The sequence below is a fragment of the Ipomoea triloba genome, chromosome 7 (genome assembly GCF_003576645.1).
Source record: "Ipomoea triloba cultivar NCNSP0323 chromosome 7, ASM357664v1".
Lineage (NCBI taxonomy): Eukaryota > Viridiplantae > Streptophyta > Magnoliopsida > Solanales > Convolvulaceae > Ipomoea > Ipomoea triloba.
In genome coordinates, this window is record NC_044922.1 from 15,187,626 (window position 1) to 15,207,913 (window position 20,288).

Sequence of the window (20,288 nt, forward strand, 5' to 3'; positions counted from 1 at the left end):
AAAAAAAAAAAAAAAAAAAAAAAAAAAAAAAAAAAAAAAAAAAAAAAAAAAAAAACCAAGTCAACCGGTGTCTCTATCAATGTTGGGTTTTACAAGGCACAAAGTTGAAACTTCATTTAGCATGGTTTCTTCTCAAATAATTACAAAATAAAAGTCGTAGTCTTTTGGTATTTGGATATGGTTTCATTTAAAACATGCAAAACATGGTTAAACTAAGAATTCTTGCATTGGAACTAAGGATCGAATGGAAAAAAAATTGTAGGGGTAGGTAGAAATATCTGGTCTTGCCTATCCCCGTTTTAAGATAAAAATTTGTAAAGAAAATATGTGTCTTTGCTTATCTCGGAACCTATCATGGTCTGCAAAATTATGAACTTGACTTTCACTTCTTACTCGGAACAAAGGAACACGCACTCACTCACTTGCCCGCTCTTTCTTCCCTTTATGTATTTGCCGTGGCAGTTTTAGTGCTTTAGATTCTTGTGACTTATTGTTTAAGCTGTTTCGAAATGATTGCTGAAAGTTGATTATTTTTGTTGATTGAACGGGCTGAATGTAGGATGAAACGGGAGTGTATAAAAACCTCTTACAAGCAATTTCGCAAAGAGTTGGAGCCCCTTTGCCTCAATATGCAACATTCAGATCGGGCCTTGGACACCATCCGGTCTTCACGGGAACAGTGGAGCTAGCCGGGATCACATTCACTGGGGAACCAGCCAAAAACAAGAAACAAGCTGAGAAGAACGCTGCATTGGCGGCTTGGTCATCGTTGAAACAATGTGAGTCCCCCGTTCTACAAAATTGAAAACCGACATAGGAAGTATCGAATTAATATTTCTCTATATTCCACCGAGCAATGAGCAAAGTCCTAACATGATTTGAATGCTATATAGCTTAAGCCTATTTTAGCAGATCACACTTTGATTGCCTGAATTGCTAAATGCCTCCGTCCCATTTTATGTGTCTAGTTAGGTCTGACTGAAGTTACTTACCATACAATTTTTCATAATGTTAAGTTATTAGTATATAAAATTTATATATTTAGAAAGTATATTAAAAATACTATTAAACACAACCAAAAAAAAAATTAAATCATTAAAAAATACTAAAAAATAAGCAAAGAAGAAATAGTTGATTTGGCCAATAAATAGTAAATAGGACAGGTAAAATGGGACAGAGGGAGTAATATGGAGATCTCACTTCTTGGTTTTTTTTATCTTTTTATTGGTACATTGGAGGGGATGGGGAAATGAAAATTGAACCCCGGGCAAATGCTAGATAATGTCGACCTCAAGGATTCAGGGAAAAAAGATCGGGTGGGTTTTAGATACTGATTATTTTCTTGAAACTATGCTAATCACATAACACTCATGGAGCGATATTGAGTAGCGTACATGTATTACTTCACCCGCTATGGAGTATTGGCCTACAGAACAATAAACCCACTGCCCTTTCCTATTTATGTTAGACGAGAAGAGAAAGAAGCTGAAACAAGGTAACTAGAAAAACATTCTATAAAGTTGGAAATGAAAAGAATAATGCCCGTAATGTTCGTCCCGTTAAGGCCATTTAGTTCCTCTTGGGGCACATTGCCTTGTTAGTTTCACCTGTTTTTCCTTCACTAAACTGTTACTGCTATTCTTAAATTTTGGTGGAGTAGCTATAAAGGGAGAATTTTCAAGTAAACCTCCCGAGATTATATATGGTTCTTTCTGAATTTCACGAAGAATTCTCTTTGTTCTCCATTGTTGCATCATTGTAAAAAGTTATGAGCAAACTTTGCCATTTTCGTGACAATATTGTATTTTTCCCGACAGTGGCGAAGCAAGATGCGAGTTCGTCGTCTGAGCCCGAGAACACTGATGAGCAGGAGCAGATCAGGATCGCGAGGGCCTTACTGAACTACCGCTCGAGGGAAAAGATAGAAATGGCTAATTCTAGCATTAGTTCAATACCTTTCCAGAAGAAGTTCCCTATTCCTAGCTCGCAGTCATCGAGCCCTCGGTGTCACCCTGCAGCCACATCCAAAATCCTTCCTTTAATTTGCCCGAAAACCATTCCTCGACACAGGTCATTGTCAACAGCCACGGGCGATAGCCACGCCTATTCTGCAGCTGGGGCAGCCCCATATGCTCCTGCTCGACAATATAGAACGACGCCTTACCGTGGTGGCATTGCTCCTCCCATTACAGTAAGAACAGCAGTTCCCGTCTTCTCAGCACCTCCAGTTTCTGCACGCCCCTCTCAAATGGTGCGTGCCCAACCTGTTCGGGTCGCTCCGCCTGTCTGCATCAGGCAGGCTGTTCCTGTATTTGCTGCTCCGACAAAACCCGCAAAGGAAGCTGTCTCAAATACCGAGGAAAGTACGAACAAGTCCGAATGCATCGAGGTCGATGAATCAACGGCCTTGAGGTGCTTGGAACAGCTCCAAATATGAACTTCTGCTGAAATCTTGAAATGCCCACTTTTTAACAATTTTGCTTTTTAGTCTTGCTTCATTTTTATCTCAGTGCTCTCCCCCTGCTGTTAATGGCTGTATCCTGGTGTAAACTTGTAGTTAAAGCAGGTCACTTTAGCTTCAGATGCTACTAAATTTTTGCTGTTATGAGGGTAGCCTTGACCTGTTTCAAGGATATGACAATTAAACCTAGTTTCATATTGTTCATGTTCTCAAGTGCTGCTATTTCTAGGTTGTATATTTGTTGTTATCCCGTGCACAGGGTAAATCTCGCCTTGTGAGCCTAGCTGGTAAAGGACCACAATAGGTAAATCAGCCTAAGTTGTTCATAGCTAATCTGGGACTATAAGGAAGTAAACCAGTCTATATTATTCATAATTAATCGGCTCAAACCAAACAGCCTCTCGTCTAGGGTTGCTCTCGAGTTTTAAACCAACAGGCTAATCAACTCGGCTAGGGTTGTTCTCGAGTTTTACATTTTTTCAATAAGCAAAAGGTAAAATTAGGCCAGTAAATTTTGACAATCATATCCAGCATGGGCTTTAGGAATCTGTACCTAATAATAGCATCAATGAAGGCCTATTTCTATATATGGATTTCCAGAACATTAGAGGACCACATAATGTTTCATCTGCATGGTGAAACACAACCCTGTAATGAAATGAATTCCAAATTTCCCAGACATGGCTCATAAATTTTTGACCAACTTAGTTAAATTATCACAAAACAGGCATTCTCAATCAAAAGTGACTGATCAGAGACTGCATAGCAGAAACAATGAAAAACAAAGTCCATTCACAGTGCCAAGTTTCTGGTCAAATTAACTTGCAAAAGGTCAGAGTTTCTGCAAATGTTGGGAGCATGGATTCTTGGAATGTTCCATGATTGAGCCCTGGGGATACTCAACTGGGAAATGATTGCTGGTTCTTCATTTATGGCCATTTGAAATATTGCCCTCACTCCCCCATCTTGAAGTGAATCTGGGAAATCTTTTTCCTTTTGGTTGGTGAGGAAAGAAAACCCGCATACACTCCTATGTAATAGCTCGCAAACCACACAGCTTGAGTAGTGGCGGGATAAACCCTAACTCCTATGTAAGTAGAGAAATCACGAGATGTCCTGAGCAGGCCATACACGTACCATACTTAGACTAATCTCAGTTCGCACCGGGCCAGCCCAATTAAGGGGCAAGGTGATGGCCATATTGATTTTTCCATACGAGGGGGTTTGAACTCGCGACCTCTCTTAAAGGGACAAGAGTGCACGGCCGCTCACGCACCTCACTGATATGTAATAGGGCAAATTATTGTATGGACCATGGTTCACATAATGCTGTGTGGACCATAACAAAAAGTACATTTTAATATACTAAATGTACATTATTTGTGTACTGAATGTACATTATACCTTATACATTATAATGTACATTCAGTACACAAATAATGTAAATCCCCTGAATACAATGTACATTTTTAATATACTAAAAGTACATTATTTTTATATCGAATGTACATTATTTGATAATATAGTCAACACAGTTGTTAATGATTGATGTAATGACTCGCAAACCAGATAGCTCGAGTAGTGCTGGTTGAGCCTCACTTTGTATAATAGCCCGCAAACCACACAACTCGAGTAGCTCTAGTTTAACCTCACTCATATGTAATAGTCTGCAAACTACACAGCTAAAGTAGTGACTTGATAAACACTACTTCTGTGACCTATGTAATAGCCCATAAATCACACAACCGGGATGAAAAATCATTTGCTCATTTGTGAACATAGTTGTACTGCTACAGTATTGTTTGGTGTAGATCACCTACCTTCCATGGACATGACAATTTGACTTTACCACTCATTGCATCATTTTGAAATTTCAATCATGCACTGCCCACAACTCACATCTACACTGCTAAACAATGCCAATACTACTACAAAAATCTAGACCAACATACTCCTATATCACCTCATTGCTGGTAAAGGTCGAATACCACTAGATAATTCTAAATCACTAAGAAAAGAATTAATCTCACTTGTTATCTTCTGAACATACTAACAATATGATTTTCAATTATAACATATTTACTCCATCTACAAGTTGTTTCACATTTATTATAAAAATATTTTTTGAGTACTGCTGACTCTATTATAATCTAATATCTGTTCATAACTATCTTTTCAACCTACAGAAGGCCCTATTGAGAGTAAACCAATTACTTTCCATTTGGGAGAACCACTTCGTGCAGGTCATATCTAAAACACGCACTCTCGGTTAGTAAATATTTTATCAAATTTCACCTTTTAGGTGGTGTGAAGAGGAAAAAAGCTTAGAGGTGTGTAAAGTGTAAACCCTCTAGGGGGTGAGAGTGGCTAGGCTTGATCTGTCAAAACCCTTAACCACCAAGATATCTAATAGGCCCTCTTTTTCCATTTGTGGGTGAAAAAGGTTTCTATGGTGAAAGGAACAGAGCATGCAAATGTGGAAGGTAGTTTAATGATGTGTGGAAAAAAAAAAAAGATAAATAAAATAAAAGTTTTAATAATTTATGATTACATTTAGTTAGATTTTTCGATTTTTTAAGAAGTAATATCGTTAATAAAAAAAAATCACAAGATAAAGCTTCGAGTGACATGCCACTCTCTATCTGACACTGAAATGACCTTTCTAACAATACGGGTGACACAATTCGCAAATCAATACAGTATTGAAAAACTCCTAAAAATAAAATAGAGAATTTCTCTGATTAGTAAACGCACTCGTACAATAACTCAACAAGTGTGATAAATAAGCAAAGGTAAAAGAGAGTGCAGAGGAAAAGGGGTTTGGGGTAGGGGGTGGGGGTGTCATTTCATGGCCATGTGTTAATGGGCTGAATGGTGGGCCCAAATCTCCACTTCAACGACACCAACCCATCAAAAGCAATGTCCACATCAGCCATTCTATTGATTCACGCAATATTTTTCCTGAAGCGGGGCCCAGGCCCAGACACCATGGGCCCACTCCGGGCCCCATCTGGATCAAGGAAGGGATTGGGCAATTTATTCCTTTTTCTATGAGATAAAGCAATGGCTCAAAGCAAAAGGGGAAGAGTGGCATATTTTATTATTTTTGTTTTTGGAGCATTATATGATTATAATACCAACCTCCATTCTAAAAATATATTTATCTATCTATTATTGTTATATCCATTAATAATAATTATAAAAATTTTGGATATAATTCAAAACACATTATTTCCTACATCTCATTTTACAAGCCACATCTAGTTAACAATACCAGACTCAATCTATTTACAATTTAATTCTTATATCAATTAATTTAGCGTTAGTATATACACAATGTATGTGTTAAAAAGCCTGTCAAATACAACAAGATGGATTTTAAAATTCAAAATTGTTAATATCATATTTAAATTACGAATATAATGGGTAAAACAAGACAGATAGAATATTATTTTTACAATAAATTAAGCAGTAAAAAGAGTGGAGGGAGGAACACATATGATATCAATCAACAAAAAGCAAAGGGAGAAAAACCAAAAAGATGGAACAAATAGGGGGAGAGGGGGGAGACAAAGTGGAGGAATGTTAATTCCCATCATCTAAAGGGGATAATAAAGTTAGGGAATGATAATAAGAATATGAAAGAAATATACACAACAACAACAACAACAACAACAAACACCCCCCCCCCGGCAACCCCACCACCCACCCTCATTTGACTTTGTTATTCCCTTGCTCATCATGCTTCATTCATTGTAGTACATGCATACATATACATTAAACTCATCTTGTCCCCTTTATTCTTGGTCAATTTCTGCATGTCTTGTCTTGTCATTTCGTACCCCTCCAAACAATTTTCAATTAAAAACTTCAAATTTTTACCTTGTTAGTTGAACAATAAATTGAATAACTATTCCACACATGTGCTGTAAAACAGTAAAACTTGAAATATAATAAGATTTTTCTCCTTCTTGATGCTGCTTTCATCTCCTCATAGAGGCAAATTATATATAGTATGGATCACGGTCCACATTCTATAGATGTTCATTCTTAGTATACCGAATATTCATTTTTAAGTAGTATACACATAATGAATATGCAATACACTAAAAATAAATCTTAAAAAAATAAATATTCAATAAACTACAAATAAACATCTATTCCCTTTGTCTCATTTTGTTTGTTAGTTCGGTATTGTTTGTACATAAAATTTTAACTAATGAGATGGTAATCTAGTCCTAACTTAAGAATGACAAATATAATAACACTTGGCTAAAAACCAGGTTTATTTTCAATGAAATTTATAAATTGTAAAATTATTGGTAGCCAAAAAGAAAGAGAGGGGAAAAAAAACATAAATTATTTTTTAACAAATTAAATAGTTATAAGCAACTTAACATACTGACTGCTGACATATAGTCAAACTCAACAAAATTAATATTTTATGTCATAGACAAGAGACCATAAATATTAGCATATAGTCAAACTCAACAAAATTAGTGTTTTATGTAATATACAAGAGAGCATAAAACATAATTCGTAATAAAGTTTTGTACTAATCCTTCATATCATTAGATATTTTTGAAGTGACTAATTATATTATAAATTAATCCAGTAAAAAAGAAGTATTATTAATTACCATTATATGACATAGAGGTAAAAAAGACAATTTTTTAAAAAGTCAAAATGGTAACTTACTTTAACATGGGTGTAAACAAAATAAAAAATAATTAAAAAGGATTATAGAATTATAGAAATGGTTAGAGGGAGACAGCATGAAGTCATAGATTGAAGATTGGGAAATCTTTTCTTTTGACGATGGAGTTGAATCCAAGCTTTCCCATGAAAGTCAATTCTTAACGAAAGTGAACTTCAATCATCCCACTATTCGTTTACCTTTCCGACCACTCTCCACCCAGGTTGTCCATGTCTTTTTTTTTTTTTTCCTTAAAAAAAAAAATAAATAATAAGAAGGGGTTTAATCGCAATTTGGTTCAAACCGTTTAAATCAAACTCAAATTTTCTTTATATAGTTTGAATTTTGATTCTAGTTATTCTTGAACGGTGAATTACCGGTTTAAAATCAACACCGAACCTGGTTTGCTTTGAGAAAAGTATGAATACAAAGTTGAAGATAAATTCATATAAATATGGGTACTATAGCTATATATTAATTATGATCGGATCACGCAAGCTAAAACCTATCTTTTTCTAATAAATAATATCCATTGTACATCCAAAAATATTTTTAAATTTTTTTTAATAGCAAGTGGGAATCATAAAGTGATTAAGAGGAACTATTTTTTAAAAAGAAAAGAAGTATGTTATTGTTCCTAATCCTAAAATATATACAATGATTGAAGCAAAAAGATTCATTTTAACCATATTCTCTATTTTATTATTCCCTTCTGACTCCCCTTTTTTCATTGCTTTCTGATGCAATAAACACACATCTATAATTAATATATATATATATATATATATATATATACACACACACACACACCCACACATCATTTTTATAACGAGAAAAACATACATTCACTACCCAATAATGTTCATTAAGTAATTCATACTTATGCGTTGTGTCCTACAAATCACATAAGATGTAAATCACATCAGAAAAATTTTATGCAACAGTTTAAGGCTGAAGAATGTTGACAAAAATTGTTATATATTGCTCTTGAAAAGATAAATAAATAATAATAATAATAATAATTCCCACAAAATAATAATAATAATAAGCTGAGTTGTGTCGTTCTCATTCTAATAATCTAAGTTTAATTATTATAATCATAATTATTTATTTATTTGCGAGAAAATAAATAAATAAATAAATTATAGAAGCATAGTGTGGTTGCTTTTTCTTGAAGGCCAATGGCCATACGTTGGAAGCACGTGACGTCTCTTTTTGCGCGTGCCAAAAGCAGATGAAAAATGTATCACCATTTCTGCAAGGAAAAGATTAAAGTTTTTTTCTTTTTACAATCTAATGTTATGACTTATGAGTCAAAACATACTATAAAGTGAATACGTACTATATAAAGAGTAGTAGTAAGTAACAATAAAGTCAAATATGGATATGTGTTGTTTGAATAATAATAACAGTACTATTTATTATGATGAGTAAAAATATCATCTGGTATAATACGTTGCGATTAATGATTGTTTAATCAAGAGATTGTCACATTTTACATCCAGATAATTACAATATACTATGAAATATGATTTTTACTATCAACGTTAATATTATCATTTTTTTCGTGCTATTTATGTACAAAAATGGTGCACATATGTATTTTTATTTGGTGTTAAAAGTATTACAAGTAATTTTGTATTTGACGTGATAAAATATTGCTTAGTTTTCAATATTGACATCATTAGCGTTCATGATAGTTTGCATTAATTCCAATTATGACTACTAAGTTGTGAGGAATCAATCCCCTTGCATATATTAGGTAGGATGCCCTATAAATGAGGACAAATTTTTGACATGGCAACCATGGATTGGATAGTCATGCGGTCATGCTGATCATGCAACATGTAAGCTATTGATGTGACGATCGGTGCAGTGGCGGCGAAATTGACCTATTTAGTAGCGATAATCAAGAAGTGTCTTACTATAAAAATCAAGAAGTCTTATGATATCAAGAATGAGAATTCTTATGATATCAAGGCCGGGAGTTCTTCTTATATCAAGATTGGAAAGCCTTGTGATATCACCGGTAAGTGTTATGATATTGAGGCCATGAACTCTTCTAATATCAAGCCCGGAAAGCCTATTGATATCGAGGCTAGGATGGCTATTAATATCGAGACCGAGAAATCTACTAGAATCAAAATCAGAAAAAAAAAAATCATGAACATACGATACCCATATTATCATGCAACAAGTAGAGTTGCCCTATAACCCAATCACTAGTCTTCTACTCCTTGTGATGCGAGAATCGTTACACAATAAAGTATACAATGAAAATCAACTCAATATCTCTTTCAAGAAGATTTGTGGAAGCTCCCCTGCTAAAGCTCTGTTACCCAGTCAATCTATCTATTAAAACCGAAAAACTTGAAGATATTGAGACCGGGAAGAAACCACAAGCTTGGTCATTGGTCAAAAATATATGGGTTAGAGGTATAATGAGGTTGCTCTATAACCCCAATCAAGATTAAATGAAGCTAGTAAGTAAAGTGAGACAAAGTTATTATATGGAATGATTTATAATTCAAAATTCAATTTCATCATATTAATTAGGATATTTAGTTATCAGAGTTAATTACATTTTTTTTTGTCATAGATTTATAGGTGGTGGATCACTTTTAGTCATTCCTTTTCAAAACATATCCTTTTGGTTATAATATTATAGTGGCATGACCATTATATTTTTGGTCATTTGTTAACAAAATCATTGAAATGTTGTTAAATAAAATGACATTTTGATCCTTTTTATACAAAGTGGGTTGACCCACTATATTTTTAAATTAATTTTATTAAAAAAATTCACAATTGAAGACCTAAATGCCCTTAGATTTTATGGAATTTAAACACTTCTGTTAATGAAATACAAAAAATGGACATGTCACAATAATATTAGGACCAAAGGATGATGTTTTGAAAAAAAAAAAAAGAATGCTAAAGTCGATTGCCTTCTATAAATCTTAAACAAAAATGGAATTAACTCTTTTTTTTTTTTTTTGAAAACCAAACAACAAGTATATTAATTATCAAAAAGCAAATGCTGAATACAGTCAGGGAAAGAAGAAAGCCAAACACGAGGACCAGATTGAGAAGCCGTAGCTCTTGCTAACACATGAGCTAACGTATTCGCTGATCTAGCAATAAAATGAAACGATACATCAACAAAGTAGCGCGTGTTTTAGAGAAACACAATCACGAACAATGCAACTAACATAGGAATTAACTCTTAGTTATCATAAAAGGTAAGTAAGGAAGTAATATTAAAGGAAAAAAAAAAAAGAAGCTAAAAATCAATTATATTTATCCATTAAAATAATAAGAGTTTGTTTGGGAGAGCAATTAAAATGATCTATCATTTTAATAGCAAAAAATTTAACAAAGCAACAAGGGACAACAATTTAGTAAGAGCATTACCATTATAGCTTTCTAACTACTTCAATCTCATATTTTAACTTCTCCAATCTCATTGTCCTCTCAAATGGGGTGAAGAGAGAGTATAAACACTCAGTATTATGAATGTATTCTTTATTTATAAAATTATGTTTTTTTTTCTTTATATCACTAACAATAAGTAATACGAGGTATATGATATTGTTACGTATGATTTCATAAAAATGTTGAATGATATATTTATATTAAAAAAAATGAAAGGAGGGATAAAATGGGTAGGTCCAGTATGATCTTTGATAGAACTTTATGATAATGTTGGTCCGGAATTAAGAAACCGGTTTCAGTGAACAGACCCCAGACACAGATCACATTTTGTTATTTTCAAAGATACTTAACTGGTCCCTCTGCACTGCACATTCATCCTACTATACACATGCAACCTCCTCTTATTGCCAAAACTACCCCCCACCCCCAACCTCTCTCCTTCTATTTCATATGTCAATTTATTTAACTCGGACATATCTCGGTCATTGAATGTTTGAGATCAATGACCAAAATTTCACTAACTGTGCAACTGTAATAATGACTTAGATTTCGCCAACTATGTAACTCAAGTGCACAATTGTATAGTTGCACAGTTGATGAAAACTAGGTCATTGATCTCAAGCATTCAATGACTCATATATATCCATACGGACTCATGGAAAAGTGTGGACTCATTTAATTATGAGTCTATATATATACACACACAATAAGATTTATAATTTATGAATTTCTCAAATCTCAAAATGCTTTTGGGGAAAATTTGTTTCAATCAAGTTTAATAACAATGTTAAGCAGCGCCTGTAGCTCAGTGGATAGAGCGTCTGTTTCCTAAGCAAAAAGTCGTAGGTTCGACCCCTACTTGGTGCGGTTAGGTTTCCTTTTCAAAAAAAATAATATCCAACCACACCACAATGTTTGTGACAGGAATTGAACCTTCACTATGGAAGTAAATTTAAGTGAGACTTATTATCTACTAAATTAATGTCTTTGAAGCATTTTTCTTTTCCAAAACAGTGTAAATTGTTAGAACATAAAAGATGAGATTGGGAAGTGTGGGAAGATGAATTGAATTAGTTCCAAAGTATGGAGACAGAAGCAAGCACAAAAGAAGGAATTAGCAAAGAGACAAGTAACCTAATGTAGTATCTGTTGGCAGGAAAAGTCATAGAATGAGACATAACACCAAAAAGGAAAAAAGTTAGTCAAGTGTTTTAACACAAGCAATCCTTTCAGCCTTATTATATGTTCATATGAATTTTTAAAATAGGAAAAAAAAATAAAAAACTTAAACTATATGTATAATGTATCACCACAAACAATTTCAATCCACAACTAATTCATTCAAAATCATAGATATGCAACAACGAGCTTAGAGCAACAATAGCCGTGGGTTTTTAGGAGATTTTTTTCACAATTTTTTAGGCAAATAAGATTTGGAATAGAGATAAGTTAAATGTGTGAGAGGGAGAGAGAGATGTTTTAGTGTTAAAACTTGATTTTTTCTCTCAATTTTTAGAATTTTTTTTTAAAAAAAAAATAGAGAGAAGCTAACCCTGGTGAGCGTTGCAGGTACTAATATTTTCTCTTATTGACAAGTTTGACCATAAATTCAAATTTGAAGTTTATTGATGAGGTTGCTCCCAAGAAAGCTGCTCTCAAATGAGACCCAATCGAGATTCTACTCGATTAATTAGTCTAATTTTGTGAGATGCAAGTTAATATTCAAAATGGTCTCTTAAATATGCTATAATTCCAAATTTGTTCATACACCATCAATTCATCCAGAATAGTCCATTGACTTTACAAAAATTCACTCAATTTATTCATATATAGTACTAAATTAATAACTAAACTGAGTAAATTTTGTATAGTCGATGACTAAATTGAGAATCATGGAATAGTTGAAAGATCATTTCTGATATAATATCTTTTAAAGTATATTAAAAGTTTGACATCTATATTAAAAAAATCATTAAAATTGAAAATTAAAATTTAAATTAATGATTTTAAGGAAATAATTGTTGAAATAGTGAGTTTAATATCTCTTTTTTATGTCGGTCACACTTAATGCTTTCAAGTGTCATGGTCATACTACAATTGATAATAATAATAATAATAAGAAAAGGTGAAAGTAATGGCATACAACTAATCAAGGTTTTAAATTCTAAATTGTTAGGTTGATCACATCCCCACTATTATTTCAATGGTAAGATGATATGTAACAATATATATATATATATATATATTCAAATGTGGTCGCGTCTTCCCGTACAGTCGATACGGAATACACTACTATGTATACAAATATACACCACTCAATGTTAGAAAATGCACCACAATAAAAATACACAAAAACACCAAAAAACACACCACACACCCAAAATAATGCACCATAACTCCCATGTCCCTAATGGTGCATTTCTTAACACTGTGTGGTGCATATTTGCATACCTAGTGGTGTGTTTTTTGGTGATGCGTACCTAATGTGCATATTTGTGTGGTGTATTTTCTAACATTGAGTAGTGTATATTTGTATATATAGTGGTGCGGTCGCACTGACCGCGCGTTAAGGTACGACCACACCTGATTATGACTATATATATATATATATATATATATATATATTATTTTCAGCATATGTTGCAAGCTTACAACACAGATTTTGTCTTCTTTTTTTTTTTTTGCTGATATATAATTTTGTTAGTTTTATTTAATTGAGACCCACTTTTGGTGAAATATAGTTGCAGAGATGGAGAGAAAATAGTAAGAAAATTGTAAATTTGATAATGTGTAAGTAAAAGCGGGAAAGTATTGCAGTAATAAGAATAACATTATTGTAGTTTTGGAATATAGAGTATGATGGTGTAGGGGTTGTTTGGCAAAATGATTTTGTCATGTCAATCATGCGGATGAGACAAGGCAATGGAGATGGTTGGCTACTTTTAATTGCACATAACTAACCTTCACCAACATGTTCCATTTGTTGTTTTCCACAAAAGGGAATAAATTGGGTAAAATTAGTTCCAAGTGAATGAGTGAAGTTGCAATGTGGTTAACGACAACTATTGAACCAAATGTTAGTTTAGGGTTGTACTTGTTCAATTTTAAATGTGATTGAAAATTGTATAAATTTTTATAGGTTTAAACCACCTCTAACTTATTTACACCAAAATACCAAAAATGTTTACTAAATTTTACCTCATCAAAATGAATATTCTCACACTAAAATTTTATTTATCTCTAACCCATTACACCAAATGTTATTCCACACTCAAATAATTTGGTTTCTCAAATTTTAAAAGTTTATTTATTCGAATTTAATTAATTTAATATAAAATATAATTTGCAATGTAAATAATAATCTTTCACAATTTAATTTTGGATGTAATGATTTTAATTTTGTTATAATTATTTTTCAAATGATATAATTTATATTTAATAATAACAATTTATGTTTAAATATTTAAAAAAAATATACAAATACATAAAACTAAAATAAAGGATATATAATTAAAAAAAATAAAAAACAATGATAAATTGGGAAAAAATTCACAAAAAATTGGTGTAGATGAACAATGCAGCACTATATATGGCGTTAACACTGTTCATCAACGGCAAAATATATGTAGTGATATTGTCTTATTGGAGTTCTTTTGCACCAAAACTTACAAAAAAATTGACGATTTAGCGTCTTTGTTGGAGATGGTCTTAGAGCATCTTGGATGACAATATTTTCATTCCAAGTTAAATAATCTTCATATGTTAGTTGACAACAAAAAGGCAACCCATCTATTGTGCATTGAAGTGTACAAGTAGTGGGGAGACTTATAATCATTTTGGTAACTTGGGAATTACTTCATTCATGGGCATTGGGAGTTTGGGACAGATTCATGTGGTCCAATATATAGTCTAGTGAAGTTTAAAAACCTATATTATAAAAATAAATAAATAAAACTTCTCATCTCTTAATCTTTGACCGGAGACAAATCATTCTTCGTCTCCAAGCCGGAGATGAAGGGGAGGTAGTTGGTTTTGTTTTTAAATATTCAAAATTGATAAACAAAAAAAGGTACAATTTTAAATGTTAATCGCCACCCCAATAGTTAATTTGAAGTTAAGTCACTTTTGGCATAATTGCTTGATTTGGCTTGTTCAAGGAGTCATTTGTATTTTAAAAAATACTACTTGTACTCTCAAATTTTACTCCTAACGTTTACTTTCTTTCACAAAATATTAATGTTAACATTTTCCTTGGAACTCACAGGATGATGATAACTAATCATTCATTGCTACGTGAGGGAGTAGAAAAATGGAGTGCATGTAGTAGAACTCTTGTATTTTTAACAGTCGTTATACTATGGACCAGGGTCCACAGTGCATTGTGGTCTTGTGGACCCTGGTCCTATACGACGTCGTTTTGAATTTTAATTTTAACCGCGTTCGTTTGTTGTTCAGTTCACGTTACCATTTTTTTTTTAACTGTAAAGCATGTGTATGTGTCTTACATTATGCGTTTGTGTTTTATGTTATGCAATTTTGTACCTTAAGCATATATATTATGTACCTGAAATAAAGTAAATATAGCATGGCTTTTTGTGTCTTGTGGTATGCGTTTTTGTATATTGTGTTATGCGTTTTTGTGTCCTATGTTATGCAATTCTGTACCTTATAAATATTGATTATATATATGAACTAAAGTAAATATAAAGCATGTGTATGTGGCTTATGTTATGCAATTATGTACCTTAAGCATATGGATTCTGTACGACAGTACTTGAAATAGATTAGTAGTTGTGTAACACACAACATATTGTGTGTCTTATTTTATGAATTTATGTCTTGTATTATGAAATTATGTGTCTATAAGACATAAATTATCTAATAAATCAGATTTTAAAATTAGCAATATATATCATGTGTATGTGTCTTGTATTGTGAGTTGTTGTGTCTTGTGTTATGAAATTTGATACCTTGATAAGGGGGCCTAGGGGGCATTTGGTTCACGGAATCTTGAATTGCCCCAGATAATATTTATTACCTACAGGAAGGTAATGTGAGATTTTGAAAATGTAAGATTACTTGATGTGTTTGGTTTGAATTGTGTAATATAATATTACTTGTTTGATTAAGGGTTATATTTTAGGTTATATGAATCAATTTACTATAATGTCCTCAATATATATATATATATATATATATATATCTGTGTGTGTGTGTGTTTTTATTTATTTATTTATTTATATGTATATCGATACTTAATAGTAAAAGAATAAATATATAAACACACACACATGTATATTTGATTATATAAGCATATTATTATTATTATTATTATTATTATTGTTATTATTATTATTATATAAGGATTAGTTAACAAGGGCAAAGTTTGAATAATTGAAGGTAATTTAATATTACCTAAGAAAATGGGGGAAATCACATTACCTTGAAATATTATCGGCATATCAGCTTTGGGGTAATATAACATTACCAGGTAATCTCATAACTTGAACCAAACAAGGTAATATAACAATATCAGACTCAAATTACCTTAATCTCATATGACATGAGTCTTGAACCAAACGCCCCCTAAGAGTATTGATTGAGTACCTAGAATAAATTAAAATTTGTGTTAAAACATGAGAAACGGGAAACTACATAATTAGTTAAAACTTAAATATCAAACGACGTCGTTTTGATACAAAGTCCACAATACTATGTGGACCTTGATCCACGATATAAATTACTCATTTTTTAAAATTGGATGATCAAATTATATGTTGTAAATAGTTTCTGTGGCTAATTTGACATTTATTTTGTAAAATAGTTCCAATGTTATGTCCCTAGCTACAATTCGTAAGGACCATAATAAAATAAATTAGTATAAATTGTTCAAGTCATTAACCAACACTGATTAAGAGTTGAACGACCAACTTGGATGAGGTTGTCTCTAACCACAAACATTTCTTATTTATTATTCTAATTGAACCAATTTTAATGTTAGTTCCTCAATTATTCCTTGACGTTTTAGTCTATAACTGTTCATCATTGCATTATACACCATAACTCAATAATAATAAGGAATAATGTTCAAATTGACCACTGAACGTAACTTGAAAGTGTAATTAGACCACTGAACCAAAAAAAGTGCAATTAGGCCACTAAATACTCCAAATGTATGCAATTTTACCTGATAGCAGGTTACCATTCATTTCATCATGCTACTTGCTTATGTGGACGGTTAGTTGGCATTTTAAAATAATTTTTAATAATAAACTATTAAAAAAAATTAAAAAAAATTTTAAAAACACACACACACACACACACCTGCGGCCACTCACACGCCCCCCCCCCCCCCAATAATACCCTTGATGAAGATTTCAATTGTTTTGTGAAAGAAGTTCACTTTCCGTAAATAAATAATAATAATAATAAAATTAAATTTGATTCATTCGCAGGTTTCCTATTAAGGTGACAAGGGTATTACTAAGGGGGGAAGCGGGTGGCGTCGATGTTATTATTATTATTATTATTATTATTATTTTAATTTTTTATTTTAATGGTTTATTATTAAAAATTATTTTAAAATGTCAACTCAACGTCCACGTAAGCAAGTAACCTGATAAAATGGATGGTAACATGCTATCAGGTGAAATTGCATACATTTGAAGTGTTCAATGGCCTAATTGCAATTTTTTTTGGTTCAGTGGCCTAATTGCACTTTCGTTCAATGGCCAATTTGAACCTTATTCCTAATAATAATAATAATAATAATGCAGTTTTAATCCATAGATAAAGAAACTACTAAAACTTCATTAACATATTACTTAATATATGGGCCGGGTGTACTTTTTAATTTTTTTTATTTAGTTATAATATTATTTAGTCTCAACTTTTTATTTAAAAAATAAAAATTTAATTTTAACATGTTCGTGTATAAAAAATAATGACAATGTAGGATAATTGAAGCTTGAACCTTAATTAAGCATCTCATAAAACATTATATATTATTTAACTTATATATTATGGGATGAAATACAATAAATTGATAAATGACAACTTTTCTTTTTTTTTTGAAAGATAAATGACAACTTTTCAAATAGTAATAATTTCGTAAAGCAAACAGTAAACAAGGAATCACATGAAATGCATTTACTATCACCAATTCATCATTACTGGGTTAATATGGAAGATAATAACCATTTCACGTGTAAGGTACTAAGGTTAGTTAAGATGCATTATTCGCTGGACAATTATTGTGATTCAATTTTATAAATTGTTGAAATAAGATTATTATAATATAAATAAATGAATAAAATGAAAAGTAGTATTGTTAAAAAGCTGATTAAATTTGAATGGCAAAGCTAGGTATGATACGCCGAAAAAGAAAGTGTAACAGAATCCATGGCTGTAGACATCCCATCAAAGGCTACCCCTCACTCATCTGCAACCCTACACTCTCCATCCCCACCATTATTTGTAAAAATACTGATCCCAGAAAATCAGATCAAGATCTTCTACCACCTACTAGATTTCTCTTTTAAAAACTAAAATTCATTAATCAAACACATCCACTTTTATCTTCTTTTTTTTTTTTCATTGACCTCGACACTTAACTATACACTTCTTCATACAATGATCTAACCTCACTTTAGTCTGTAAAGTTCAAACATCGAACCTCATTCTATCTCAAAAAACGAACTTTAAGTGCAATATCATAGACCAAATTATATCGTGGATTATTATACACTATTCACATTTTGGACTCTGTTTCAAACTATACATACATTTAAAATATTATTTACTTTGAGTTAATGAATTTATGTACATAATTTGTTAATTAAACTAACATAATAATTAAATGTGTATAATATGTTATCTGAAAGTACATAATATGTTAACTCTATATATATAATCTTAAGCACATTTACAATGCTCATGATGGACTATGGTTCATGATATAACGATTGTTATCTCATTCAGAGACGTGGGACATTTTTTTTACTCATTTAATATAAATGGGCATTTTTGTTTGTACTAATTTAATATAATTTGATGCGGTCAAAGAGATTAGTGTGTTACTAATTAGAAATATTTTTATATTTGTGAAAATATAAAAATAAAAAATGTAAAGATTAAGATGATTTTAAGGAGTAGCGGTAAGATTGTAATGTACAAAATTTACAACTTTTGTTGTCCTAATTAATTTTTTTAATCATTGAAATGATAAATTATTATCTTTTGCCATTGAAAAGATAATATGCTTTAATAATGTTGTACAACTACGAGTGATAACAATTTTTTCCTAGATAAATATTTGAATCATTATTTAGAGATTGATTTTATTCTGTCTTTTTTTTTCATGCTTTTTAGTTCGTAACGTTTACTTTTTGTTGTACTGCATGACTGTCATTTTTTTTTTCTTGGTAATTTGAGCGCTAATTTGGTAAAAAGTCATTGAAATCTGCAAAGGCATTGATATTTAAGAATTGCAACAATTTTATCCATTTGAGATTGTAAATAAATTTTCAAACAAAAAAAATTAAAAACAATCCAATTTTATACTATCTATCTACTATTTGTTGTGAATGAATTGACGCACGTTTCTTCCAATTTAACAAAACTATGCTTAGCACAAACATAATTCATATCATTGTGTAATCTTAACTGTAAGATCGAGAAAATATGTTATCCCATAGTAAATTATATCGTGGATCATGGTTCACAATTCACATTGTGAACCCTAGTCCAGACTATATACAAATATTTAAAATATTATTTATTTTCAGTTAACAAATTATGTACATAATTTGTAAACTAAATTTACAAAATAATTGAATGTACTGAATATATTAGTTAAAAGTACATAATATGTTAACTATATGTATATAGTATGAACCATTATTACAATGTTCATGATGAATAATGATATGATCCATGATATAACGATTGGCATCTCATTCACCGAACCACTATCTTGTGACATTTTTTAACCATTCATTCAATAAAAATAGTCATTTGTTTACCAATTTAATATAACTTGATGCAATAAAATAGATTAGTGTGTTTACTAATTTCAAAAAGAGCTTAGGTGAGACAATCTCACTTATCATTGTCAGTGAAACGGGTCAGTTTGTAAACAAATATATGATAAATATCAACCAATGACCTTGTGGTCTAGTGGCATCCGGTGTCTCAGTTTACACTCCCACATGAATGATGGGAGTGGGTTCGAGCTTCAGTGGAGGTAACTTTGACTCTTTGTGTTTCAGTAGGTTGAGAAAGTAACTATGAACAATTTAATATTAGTAATAATCAATTTATCAAAAATAGTATCATAATTTCACATATGAGTATAACAATATCTATCATAATTAATTGATTTATTTTTAATTAATTCAAATTAGTATTAAATTTTCTACAATAAGTATTACATTTTTTTTTCATAAGTAACATTTCACATATACGTATTACAATATTTACATTATATTTACACTTTGTAAGTATCACAAATTCAATTATAAGAATTTCAATATTTATCATTAGTAACAATTATTTTTGCTCTAAATCGTATCGCAATTTCACATATAAATATTACAAAATATATATTACATGTAAGAATTTATTTATTTCAAATTGGTATTAAAATTTATGTAATAAGTATTATGATTTATATCATAAGTAATAAGCAACCATCAT

At 31.3% G+C, this 20,288-nt stretch overlaps 1 protein-coding gene and 1 non-coding gene across 2 annotated transcripts in view; both read left to right on the top strand.

Moving 5' to 3' along the window:
* The window catches only part of LOC116025983 (double-stranded RNA-binding protein 2-like), a 6,181-nt gene extending 3,507 nt beyond the window's left edge, over positions 1-2,674 (top strand). The window contains exons 2-3 of the mRNA XM_031267423.1: positions 560-779; positions 1,818-2,674. Of these exons, the coding sequence (XP_031123283.1) occupies positions 560-779; positions 1,818-2,437 (840 nt within the window). The 3' untranslated portion in view covers positions 2,438-2,674. The remainder of the gene's footprint in view (positions 1-559; positions 780-1,817) is intronic.
* Positions 2,675-11,386: 8,712 nt separating this feature from the next.
* TRNAR-CCU lies at positions 11,387-11,459 on the top strand. Its single transcript has one exon. It is a non-coding gene; the product is annotated as a tRNA-Arg (tRNA).
* Positions 11,460-20,288: the final 8,829 nt, after the last annotated feature.